General features: G+C 33.9%; 2 protein-coding genes across 6 annotated transcripts; one reads left to right on the top strand and one right to left on the bottom strand.

The window, feature by feature from the left end:
• Window positions 1–1,763: 1,763 nt before the first annotated feature.
• Window positions 1,764–9,936, bottom strand: LOC106122876 (uncharacterized). 5 transcript variants are annotated; one of them, XM_013319008.1, is made up of 7 exons: window positions 9,077–9,099; window positions 7,894–7,995; window positions 6,291–6,371; window positions 5,534–5,721; window positions 4,567–4,752; window positions 4,182–4,353; window positions 1,764–3,307 (listed from the first exon to the last, which is right to left on the bottom strand). In XM_013319008.1, the coding sequence occupies exons 2-7, from the start codon at window positions 7,915–7,917 to the stop codon at window positions 1,850–1,852; spliced, it is 2,109 nt and encodes a 702-aa protein (XP_013174462.1). In that variant the 5' UTR covers window positions 7,918–7,995; window positions 9,077–9,099; the 3' UTR covers window positions 1,764–1,849. The 5 variants fall into 5 exon arrangements, with proteins under 5 accessions (XP_013174462.1, XP_013174463.1, XP_013174461.1 ...); XM_013319009.1 differs by lacking the exons at window positions 7,894–7,995; window positions 9,077–9,099 and adding an exon at window positions 9,910–9,936; XM_013319007.1 differs by lacking the exon at window positions 7,894–7,995 and having other exon boundaries at window positions 9,077–9,209.
• LOC106122877 (uncharacterized) lies at window positions 9,144–12,035 on the top strand. The gene is made up of 4 exons (XM_013319012.1): window positions 9,144–9,251; window positions 9,933–10,018; window positions 10,207–10,330; window positions 11,449–12,035. Exons 1-4 carry the CDS (start codon window positions 9,232–9,234, stop codon window positions 11,552–11,554), a joined length of 336 nt encoding a protein of 111 aa, XP_013174466.1. The 5' UTR covers window positions 9,144–9,231; the 3' UTR covers window positions 11,555–12,035.

The raw sequence follows: 12,035 nt of genomic DNA, 5'->3' as shown, positions 1-12,035 counted from the left end.
ACATATGTAAATCGGAAATGGAAAAACACATTGGTACATGGCGGGATCAGAACCCAGGACCTGCAGATTGCAAGTCAAGTGCTTGACCACTGAGCCACCGACGCTCGAATTTCAATGTTATAATTAATAATCAAATTAAGAGGTATTTAAAAAAAATCGAGTGAAATTTTTTTCAGTGATATTGGTCCATATTATCCATCCATTTAAATACAAACAAATGTTTGTTTAATGTACTTAATGTAAGGTATTTAAGGTAAGGGTAACATCGACTAAAATGGGCTTTAAGTAAAAAATCTATATTTTTTTTACTTTAGATATTGTCAGTATCCACTATCCAAATTGAATAATGCTTTTATTTTTAATTAAAAAAAAACCGATTATGACATTTAAGGAAAAAAATATACTTCTACGACATCGTCAAAATGGAATAAGTCGTTTTGACGTCATATCAATCGGATGTCATTTTTTATAATTATAACCAGTTTTGTGCCAGTGACAATGCCACTTTTGGACAGGATTAGTTTAAATGTATATTAAGTTACCAATTAAGTATTCATTTTATGAAATCAAGTAAATAATGTACAGTCAGCGTCATATAGATCGTCACAGACATGATATGCAAATATATAGGTACACCAAAAGTAATCAATTATAATACAAAGTGTCAAATGAATGTAACAGAAGTAGTTTATTCCAAATTGTATCACAAGTATATAGAGATAGAGTTCAATTTTGTCAAATGTACCGATATTTTTGCGCACCTTGACTGCTTCGTTACTTATGACGCTGTGGCTGCTACGATATTTATGGGCATCTTGCATGTACTCATATATTTGACGCTGTGTATGTACCGATGTATTTGAGCAGGGTGAATGTATCTATTATTTTGAGGACTTTTGTTGTACCGATATATTTGATTACTTTTGGTGTACCTATATATTTGCATATTTTGTCTGTGACGATCTATATGACGCTGACTATACTCATAGAAAATTCTCGATGGTAATAAATTTAAATTAATAATGTTTTTTTCTTATATACAATTGGTATGAATAATTACGATTGCAGAAATATGCTATATTACCAGATTATATATATTTTTTTTTTTGTAAAAAAATAACATTTTTTTTTGGTATAAATAAATATGGGACATATAAATATTTTGTTTTATTTATGTTACGTTTATATCATGATGACAAAAAATTCACAATTTTTTTTTATAAACATTGTACGAGGCATAGGTGAATAAAAACGTCTTTTGTTTGACAATTTTTTTTTTATTAAAATACGCATATTATTTTAATTAAAATTAATCAAATTTTTATTACTTAGATTGCTACTGTATATTATTTTATTAATAATACTCATTTATCATTAACGATTTATTTCTTTGGTGAGCCTAATTTTTATTTTTGTTCATAAACCTTTATGAATATTAGTCAAAACCTTAAAAGAATCAAATGCAACGAATTATTCGCTTTAAGATTATAAAATCAACATATACGATGCTAGCTGTCGCCCGTGACTACGTCCGCGCGATATTAAAAGAGAAATGAATAGTCTATGTGTTCTTCCAGATTATTTTCTACATCTATGCCAAATATCAGCGAGATCCATGCAGCTGTTCCGGAGATACCTTCAAACAAACATCCGTCTATCAAAACATTCGCATTTATTATATTACTAGCTATTGCCCGCGACTCTGTCTGCACGGAAATAAAAAAAAACTTAGTAGCCCATGAGTTCTTCCATCTAAACATTCGCATTTATAATTTTAGTAAGATTAAAAAAAGCGTCGAAGATCAAATGTTCAAAGCGTAATATTTTTTATATCTTGGAAACTTTTGATTTAATCATCATTTCCACTGTCATCTGAGACTTCACCATCACCAATAAACTCTTCTTCCGCCATATTGGGTCTATTAGCGAAGCTATTTATCTGTAACACTGACGCCATAGCCAATCCAGTACCCAAACTATACTCTATGGGCTGTAAACTTTCGTCTGCTGTGTCTATGGTCGCGTTCTTTTTCACTCTGTGCCGTCGAATGTCTTTCAAAATATCCCCTCGTTCTATTTGATCGAAGTCACATTCACTTTCTGATGAAGACAATTCTAAATCTTTCTTTGAAACTTTGAAATTAACCGGTGAATTATTGTTTGTTGGTTCGCCGATATGGTGTTCTTTATGTTTTATCGGTTTTGATTTTCTACACCATCTCATTATAATAATAAATTGTTTACATGCAGTAAATGTGATTATTTTGGACTTCAATTTTAAATTAGCATTTGCTATATAAATATATCCCGGAATGTCTTTCTCCGTCATATAAAATTTATTTTTCAATATGTATTTCTTATTAAAAACACCGCATGATTTTTTATTTCGTTTTATTAATAAATGTTGCTTATTTATTGGTTTCAGTTTCGTTTTTTTCTTTTGTTTTCGTAATATTTTTGATATAAAACCTTTTCGGTCTAAAACTTCTTCAAGTTTTATTTGTCGAGGGAATTCGGGAACCACTTTGAGTTCTGGCATCGTTTTTGCCAGCGCCTGTCTTTCTCTTTCCCTCATCACATCTTCTCTTTTCACTAATTTCCTTTTCAATTCATTTAAAACAAATTTGGAAGCTTCCTTCTCTTTTTTCCCCGGCCCTGTTGTGACATCTTCAGCTGTTTGTGTGACACTATCGTCTTCTGTTTTAACAAAATAAAAAACTTCATCTTTTGTCTCTGGTTCTTTGTCTTCTATTTTCAAAATCTTTTCTTCCTCATCGTTTATAACAGTACTGTCAACTTTTAGATTATCGTCGTCTAATTTTCTATGCAATTTTTTTAATCTTATTTGTGAATTCTGTGTAGTCGCCAGACATTTTGTTAAATTGTCAATAAGATCGTCAATATCTTTATTAAGTAATACAACATTTAGTTCTTGTTTATTCATCGCGCATGCATCTAGGAACATATCTACGCTATTACATTTAGTTAAAGCTAATTTGAGTTCCAAAGAAGCTCTTGCTATGTCTGCATGTACATCAGAGTACATCCAACTATCTTTGACGACTCTACCTGTCTTCGGTTCATCTTTAACACCATAGTTTTTAAGTAATCGATACATTCTTTCTAGAGAACTATAATTCTCTCTGAATTCGTCTATTAGATATTCTATGAGAGTTGTGTGAATCCAGTAAATAAGTTCGTTATGATTCTTGCACATTTTTCTGGCGTGTGTTGGCGGTATAAAGTGCGCCAAAGCGATATGTCTAAGCAATGTAGATTGTACTACTAAGAATGCGTGATGAATTTTCTGTAATATAAAACATTTTACTTTTATTATCAAACTACATGTCGCCCTGGACTCCAGCCGCAAAAGTTTAATAAGTAGCCTATGTGTTCTTGCAGACTATGTTCTACGTGTGTGCCAAATTTCATCTAAATCCGTTGAGACGTTCCGGAGATACCTTCAAACAAACACCCATCCATCCATCTATCAATCCATCCATCTAAACATTCACATTTATAATTTTGATAAAATATGTTTTTTTTTTCTAAAAATATTGGCAATTTGATATTCTTGGTAAAATTTTGCAGCAACGAAAAGCAAGAATAACATCGCTAAAGCATTTTCCGACGTTATAGAGAGTTGTTGTTAAGAGTGAGTGTAGAGGCCTAGGAAGAGATGGATGGATTGTATGAAAGGTGACAGGTGAAAGGTGATTTAGGGAGTGACAACTAAAATGACGATAGATAGATTGTTTTGGAGGGCGGAAACCTGGTGCGCCAACCCTACCTAAGTGATACAAGGACAAAGAGATGATAGAGTGGTCATCAGCTCAAATAAACCATACAAAGCGTCCCGGAGCCTACCCAAGTTTAAGGTGACTAGGCCATAGTCAACCACACATTAAGCTTGACACACTTCTCTGAATATTTTCACATACTTGAGAATCTTAAGACGCAGCGTCGTCCCAATACACCCTATAAACAACAACACATACGGGACAAGGTATTTTTTTAGAGCCGCAGCGAACTCCTATAAATATCGTATTATTTTTGTAACTATTGCATTCGTTTGGGAGTAATAAAGGCGACAGTTTGTCCGACCAAGAAGTGCTTTCATTTACCGTATACAGTCCACTACAGTTTTTTGTATAAGTGCAAATTGATTTCCTGATACTTACTAATAAATTATCAGTATCTTGGTTAGTGACCGCGTCCCAGGCTAAGTCATCTCTGAGCCATGGCGCGTTACCCAGCACAGCAGAGGAGGCGCGCGCAAGTAGCACTGACAGGCTGCTTTGCTGACGACACAGCATTATGTGTGTCGACTCGATAATTGATGATAACGATTCCCTAATACGACAAATTACACTAAATTGCATAAAAAGACATTTTTTAATTAAAAAAAAATAATCACTTTAATCTTGAAAATCTGCTTAGTTTTTTTTAAAATGAAACACTTCATAAACGCGAAATTTTCTTTTTTACTCGACTTGACGATCACATTTTTTTTAAATGTTTGTCTATGGTAAAAATATTATAATCTTTGGTTAGAAAAGTACTTACAGTTTTGCATGTAGTGCTGTATATTCCCTGCAGAGGGCGGCAGCGCGGCGCGCGAGAGCGAGATAGTCGCGCATGAGAGACAATAGCGCGGGTAAACGACCCCGACATTGTCTCCTGTGTGCCCACCTCACACAAACCGGTAGCAACAAATACGTCGCTGTACGGAGTAACGTGGACCTCTGTAAACTAAATGTTTGGTGGCCATTTAATAATTGTTTACCTTAATAAGTGACCTATAACTGGAGTGTTAACCTTATATAGCTTTTCTAAATAGGCACCTACTTTTAGTGCACACAATATGACCCTTCTATCCCCCTGTCAAATCTTTTATTTGACAGGAGGACTTATTCCCAAAGAGCGTCGGTGGCTCAGGAATCAAGCCCTTAACTTGCAATCTGCAGGTCCTGGGTTCGAATCCCACCATGTACCAATGTGTCTTTCGATTTCCGATTTACATATGTACATTTATCCGACGATCCGGTGAAGGAAAACATCGTGATGCTGCACATATCTAAGAAGAAATTCAAAGATATGTGTGAAGTCAACCAACCCGCAGTGTGCCAGCGTGGTTGACTATGGCCTAGTCAACCCTAACTTAGGGTAGGCTCCGAGCCCCTCGGTGGTGACGTATAGTGAGCTGATGATGATGATTCCCAATTTTGTTAAGTCTATTTAATTATAATCATCTTATATATAAAATTCTCGTGTCACAATTTTCGTTCCCATAATCCTCCGAAACGGCTTGACCGATTCTCATGAAATTTTGTGAGCATATTGAGTAGCTCTGAGAATTGGACAACATCTAGTTTTAATCCCGCGCGGTCAGAGTCGCGGGCCACAGCTAGTAATATATATTTCTTTGTAAATGGGCACTTAATATACTTGCTATACTATCTTTCAACCAAAAAACATGTAGAGTAAGTCTTTTATATTATTATACAAAAAAAATAATAAAGACACAACTCACTTCCGAGGTGGACATACAATCATACAAGCTGCTACCAACGCAGCAGCTGTAACCTGCTCTCCAGTTGTCAACCAGCCACCAGCTTGCCGCATCACTACTGGTGTCTCCTGTTCAACCTCCGCACAATCCTCTCTGAACAATAACCCACTCTCCAAAATATATATTATGTTATCACGACTGTAGAGTAACTGGAATTATGTTATTAATTTATAATTAGCTATCGCCCATAACTCCGCATGGAAATAAAAAAAATAGTAACCTATGTGTTCTTCCAGAATATGTTTTACATCTGTGCCAAGCGAGATTCATGCAACAGTTCTGTAGATACCTTCAAACATCCATCCATGTAAACATTCACATTTATAATATTAGTAAAATGATGGCTACAAGGATAAAGACCAAAAAAGTATGTATATAATATGAATGTAAATAAATAAGACAACTGATAGATATGTAAGGAAGATGACAATTAAAACACACACAAAACAAGAATTATATGACACTATGACAGTGGTGACAAGCCAATGGCATATTATTTGGGATCCTAAAGTTCATTATGCACTTATTTCACAAAATGTCTCAGGCAAAATCAATCTATCTAATATAAATGCATGTTTAGAAGCTATCTCCAGAATCACTCAATGGATCTCTCTGAAATTTGTCATAGAACATAGTCTGGATGAACATGTAACCTACTAATTAAGATTTTTTTTAAATTCCATGCGGGCAACATTAGTATAATAGTAAAAGAAATTACCATATTCGGTCTTAACTTTATAGCAATCCATTTCCTAGAAAGCATAGGCGGATTGAAGTCTTGTTTCATAAATAGTGCCATCTGAAAATAATAAAAATAATAGCCGTAATTATTAATAGTCTCCAGCCCAAATACCGGTAATTATGGGCATAAACTAAGTTATTTGAGGTCAGTCAATAACTTTCATGTTTCTTTTTATATTATAAGGCAGCAAATGAGCAAGTGGTAACCTGAAATCGCTGAAATAGCGAAGCGAATAATGCCCATAGACATATGCAAATGCAGATGCATTGCCTATTGAAAGAGATTATTTTCCCTTCCCATGCATCCTCTCATCCTGAAAATCTACTTCAACATCCAATCTTTACCTTATAAGAAATAAGTGGGAAGGAAAGAGGACTAAAATGAAACCTCCGGCTCACACACTCATCAGACTGTAGTTGGAATAGCTTCCACTTTATGTCTTCTGTGTGGTCGTGGTCGCACCGGGTGAACCGGCCAATTCGAGCGAAGTTGTAAAGCGGACTCTACCACTGTTTTAGTGATATAAATTTTAGTATGTAATTATTATGTACATAAAATAGGTTCCTTACTTTTATTATCTCTATTGTTATTAGTAAATATTATTAATTCCTTATTTATGTATAACCTATTTCTTTATTTTTATAAACAGCTGATATCTGACACCGAGAATGACAGTGACTTGACGTATGACGTCAATTGTGACAGATTTGTGTTTCACAGAGTAAATATTGTTTTATTTGCAAGGTAAGTAATCGTATCATCTTACTAATATTATAAATGGGAATGTTTAGATGAATGGATGTTTGTAGGTATCTCCAGAACGGCTGAACGGATCTTCATGAAATTTGGGATACAGATAGAACATTTTGGAAGAACACGTAGGCTACAAATTAAGTTTTTTTTTCAATTCTGCGCCGACGGAATCATTGGAAACACACATTGATTATGCAAATATACGGAAATTTTAGTTCTGTTCCAATTTTTTATACCTACTCACAATTTTTAATGGATTTGTGAAGGTTTTAATGCACATATCAATTAACAAGGAAAACGCATTAGTTTAAACGATGCATAATAAAAACTTTATACTTTACCAGTGGCAATATAATAACTACTAAAATAAATTAGTTACCCACTTTTGACGTTTTCGCGGTTTTATGAAAAACATTTTGACAGTACAATCAACGTCAAAACACTATTCGCGCCATCTATCATCAGCAACGTCTACAAAAAGTCTGACCTTGAACATCTTTCTGTTTGTAAATCAAAATACAACTCCATCTTAATAATATAAATGCGAAAGTTTAGTTGGTTGTTTTTTTTTAGAACGACTCAACGGATCTTTTTGAAATTTGGCACAGATGTGGAACATGGGCTTACTAAGTTTTTTCAGTACCGTGCGAACGAAGTCACGGGCGAAAACTCGTGTTATAATACTACACTGTGTTCTTGACACTGGGAAATTTATAAACAAGAATTAACCTTTCTAATCTAGATTTATCTTAACCTTACATGTTTACGTTTAGTAGAAAACTACGTATTAATTTACGACTTAGCGGCCATCAAGAAAAGAGCGTACCTTCATTAAAGGCCAGCAACGCATCGGCGGTTCCTCTGGCGTTGCGGATGTCCATCGAATCAAATAATTTTAGGCGTTTCGTTGCTTGTTTGCCCACTTCTCCTATAAAAATATATACATTTATATTGTTTACATACCCACGCCATACCTTCCCACACCAAACAGCATATTTGGAACATAATATGACTAAGATACCGCAATTTTAGATTTAGGGGAGGCGAAGCGGGAATTATGGGATTTACTCGAGCGTGGCTATTAAACTTAAGGACTTTACATCTAATTCAGTACCTCACCACAAATACAACTCTCTATAACCACGCGTTTGGAAAAGCCGATTAGGATACTATATATAGAGGAAATGAGAGAGCGATCAAGTTTTATGAACTAAATGAAACCTTGATATCTTACTAATATTATAAATATGAATGTTTAGATAGATGGATGGATGTTTGTGAGAAGGTTTCATTAGAACAGCATGGATCTCGCTGAAATTAAGCACACATGTAGAATATAGTCTGAAAGAACACAGGCTACTTATTAAGTTGTTTTACAATCCCACGCGGACGGAGTCACGGGGGACTGCTATTTATCTATAATTTTAAATGTCGGCATTTCGCTTGAGTAAATATTACAACCGATTTTTTTATTTAATATTTTGACCGACTATCTTAAAAGCGTGGTTCTATATCATCATCATCATCAACATCAGCTCACGTCCCCACCGAGGGGCTCGGAGCCTACCCTAAGTTAAGAGTGACTAGGCCATAGTCAACCACGCTGGCCAAGTGCGGGTTGGTTGACTTCACACATATCTTTGAATTTCTTCTCAGATATGTGCAGGTTGCATCACGATGTTTACCTTCACCGTAAGAACGTCGGATAAATGTACATATGTAAATCGGAAATGGAAAAACACATTGGTACATGGCGGGATTCGAACCCAGGACCTGCAGATTGCAAGTCAAGTGCTTGACCACTGAGCCACCGACGCTCCCATGGTTCGCCGGTTCTATATGGAACATTTTATTTGTGGTAGTAGTATTCGACTGGATGCAAGATTCCCTTATGTTTAATTGCCACGGTCGAGTGAATCCAAAAATCCCCGCTTAGCCTCACCTACTACGTACGTACGATGTTTATGGATTACAATTTCGATTGGAATCTGGTATAAAGATGTACTTACCGTTAAAATAAGTAGACATATGTGACTTGTAATTAAAAAGGATGTTATCATATTGTGAGTAAGCTGTTAATTAATGTATAACGTATATTAAATTGATGCGTTAAACTGCAATGTAACGTTAATCGTAATCAAATGGACGTACGACTTCGCACAAGATGCGCGTAAACATCGTTCTGTAAGTCAAATCAACTTCTTTATTTATTTATGTTTATTATTATAGGCGTATTTTATTAGTTTGAAATGTAAAAAGTAAGTTTTTCATATTAAATTTACATTTAGAAAGACCATTAGTGTTTAATATAAGAATATTTTTGTTGTAAAAAAAAATAATTAGTGATTTGTTTTTTTTAAACGAATCGAAGACTCGATGTCTGTCTATTTTTCTTTCGCACAGGCGCTTTTTCAAGCGACGATTGCTTTAAAATCACTCTTATTTTAATCACTCAGAGCTCAAAATGCAATGCTGCGATCAAAAATGCGTTGCGTTTTAAAATCGTTATATTTTAAACAGAAACGTTAAAATTCTTTCTTTATTTCAATGCTTTTTAACGCGTGATAAATAACTGCCAGTCTGAATGAAGGCTAAAGTATATCATAACATTAATATGCAAAATTATATTCACAAAGAATAAAAATAAAAAGAACAAAAACGACTGGCAGTATATTACGAAAATGTTAATTTGAATAAAAAAACAATCCACAAGAATTAATTTTATGAAGTTAAGTTTTTATGATTACCATGGAGTAGTTTACGGAACGTGACTTAAAAAGCAAGCAGAAAAGGTGCATTATCTTTTAATTTAAAAAAAAAACATATTTTTTATCATGTTTACCTTATTCATATTTTTACTTCCAGTTGTTTTCTGACGACTACCTTGGTTATAGCAATATCAGCTCAAAATCCAAAAACAATTCTTGCGGAACAATCAACAACAAGAACCGGTAGGTTTTATATTTAAAAAAAAATTCAACATTATGCTATAATTTTACACTTTTAGCGCCATTACTCGCTTACGATTCTGATTGGACGAGACAACGCCAGTCCGTTCGAATACACGTCAAAACTTTGGTTTATGAAACTAACCTAAAAATATTATTTTAATTTAAAAATGTTATTTTTAATTTCGTAGAAACGACATCAAAAAGGTGTGTTACGTCTAGAGGAGACAGCGGCAGTTGTGTTGGACGGAACCGATGTGACTACGGAACTCAGTACATAGATTTTACTCTCTATGTACCACATGGTTACATCAAGTAAGACTAATTATAATAATCTGTAAAGATTCCAGTAAGTTTACTGTTTGTCGCCTAGACTAATTGGAAACTGATTAAGTTCAAAATATTCGCTGACATAGAAGCCAGTATTTTAATTGTTGTTTAAAACCTTCATGGTGGATAGTTTTATTTACATTTTAAGCAAGGATATTTCCAAGAGAAAAAAATAAGGATGTTACATAAATTACATGATTTAAATATTAAAATGTATGATACAGACTTTTAAATATAGATTAAGTCGTATTTCCTTCTTGGATTTAACTACAAATTCTGTTCTGACAAAGCCCATTACGTAATATAAAAATGTAAACAAATGGCATTATAAACGATTAATTTTACTAACGTAAAATATCAATGAACTATTAAAGTTCGAAATTTGCTTTAAGGTAATAAGATTGAATTAAAAATATTAATGTGTGAATGTTCACGAAAATGCGCCTACTACTTTTTCATAGCAATTCCTCAATCAAGCATAGGCGATCAATGCGCCTGCAATTAAATAAATAAACATAATACATTAAAATTATTCAATCTTGCTGCCATGTGGCCCAAAATGTCCTCGCTCTGGTCAAAAAGATTAAATTTCAAAGTAAAATCTGATATTAAAATGGAAAAAGCGAATGTTATATAATAATTTCTATTTATTAACAAAATCACGGTTAGTTTATTCAAGGAGAATATTTAGTATGACAAAGTACAATCAGCTGCATAGATGTATATATTTTCAAAACTTCTATACATCTGTCCGTATATTTCTGACCATGGGTTCAATGCAATTGACGCATACTTTCCTATGTATTTTTAATCGTATACAAGTTTCTAAAGTTTTAGAAATATACTAGCTGTCGCCCACGACTCCGTCCGCACGGAAAAAAATCAAAAATAAGTAGCTTATATGTTCTTCTAGACTATATTCCACATCTGTGCCTAATTTCATCAATATCCGTTGAGCCGTTCCGGAGATACCTTCAAACAAACATCCATCCATCCATCTAAACTTTCGCATTTATAATATTAGTAACATTAGTAAGATACATTAATGCAGCTGACTGTACAAGCTTTTCAAGTGAGTAAATCCATACTTATGTTTTTTTCAGACAATGTTTCGAAGACCAAGTGTGCTGTCCGCCTAAATTCGTGACACCCGAACCTGAGCAATTATTTAAACCTACTGATGATTACGATTTTGATGATGATGATTAATTAAAAAAAATAGTATAACACGCACTGATCTTTGCAAATGGATAAGACATTGCTTGCAAATGACAGCGTTTGCATTGTTCAATATCCACCTCAAACTGCAACTGTCAAAATGACGATGATGAAACAGGCACAAAATACCAAGATTTATCTATGTATAGAGGTCGGTGAATACTGGCCATAAATTACAAACTCATTTTCGACTGCAGTCAAAGAGAATGATAGCAATATGTATTATGTCTTGTTTGCATTATTCCAGTCCAGCGCATGATTCCAACTGGCTATAAAAACCCGCACTGGAGCTGGAATGCATTCTAGTGATTAATACAATCACCAAAGCAGTTCTATGACTTTACGAATGATGAACTTAATTCCAGAAACATTTCGTTGCTAACTTCACACAACTTAGTAAGACGTATATTTTTTTTAAAAGTACAAATATTAATTACATATAAGAGATCTAATACATTAAGGGAATAAAAAA

This window comes from Papilio xuthus, unplaced genomic scaffold, assembly GCF_000836235.2.
Source record: "Papilio xuthus unplaced genomic scaffold, Pxut_1.1 DF826776.1, whole genome shotgun sequence".
Classification (NCBI taxonomy): domain Eukaryota; kingdom Metazoa; phylum Arthropoda; class Insecta; order Lepidoptera; family Papilionidae; genus Papilio; species Papilio xuthus.
This window is presented reverse-complemented; position numbering and strand designations above follow the sequence as displayed.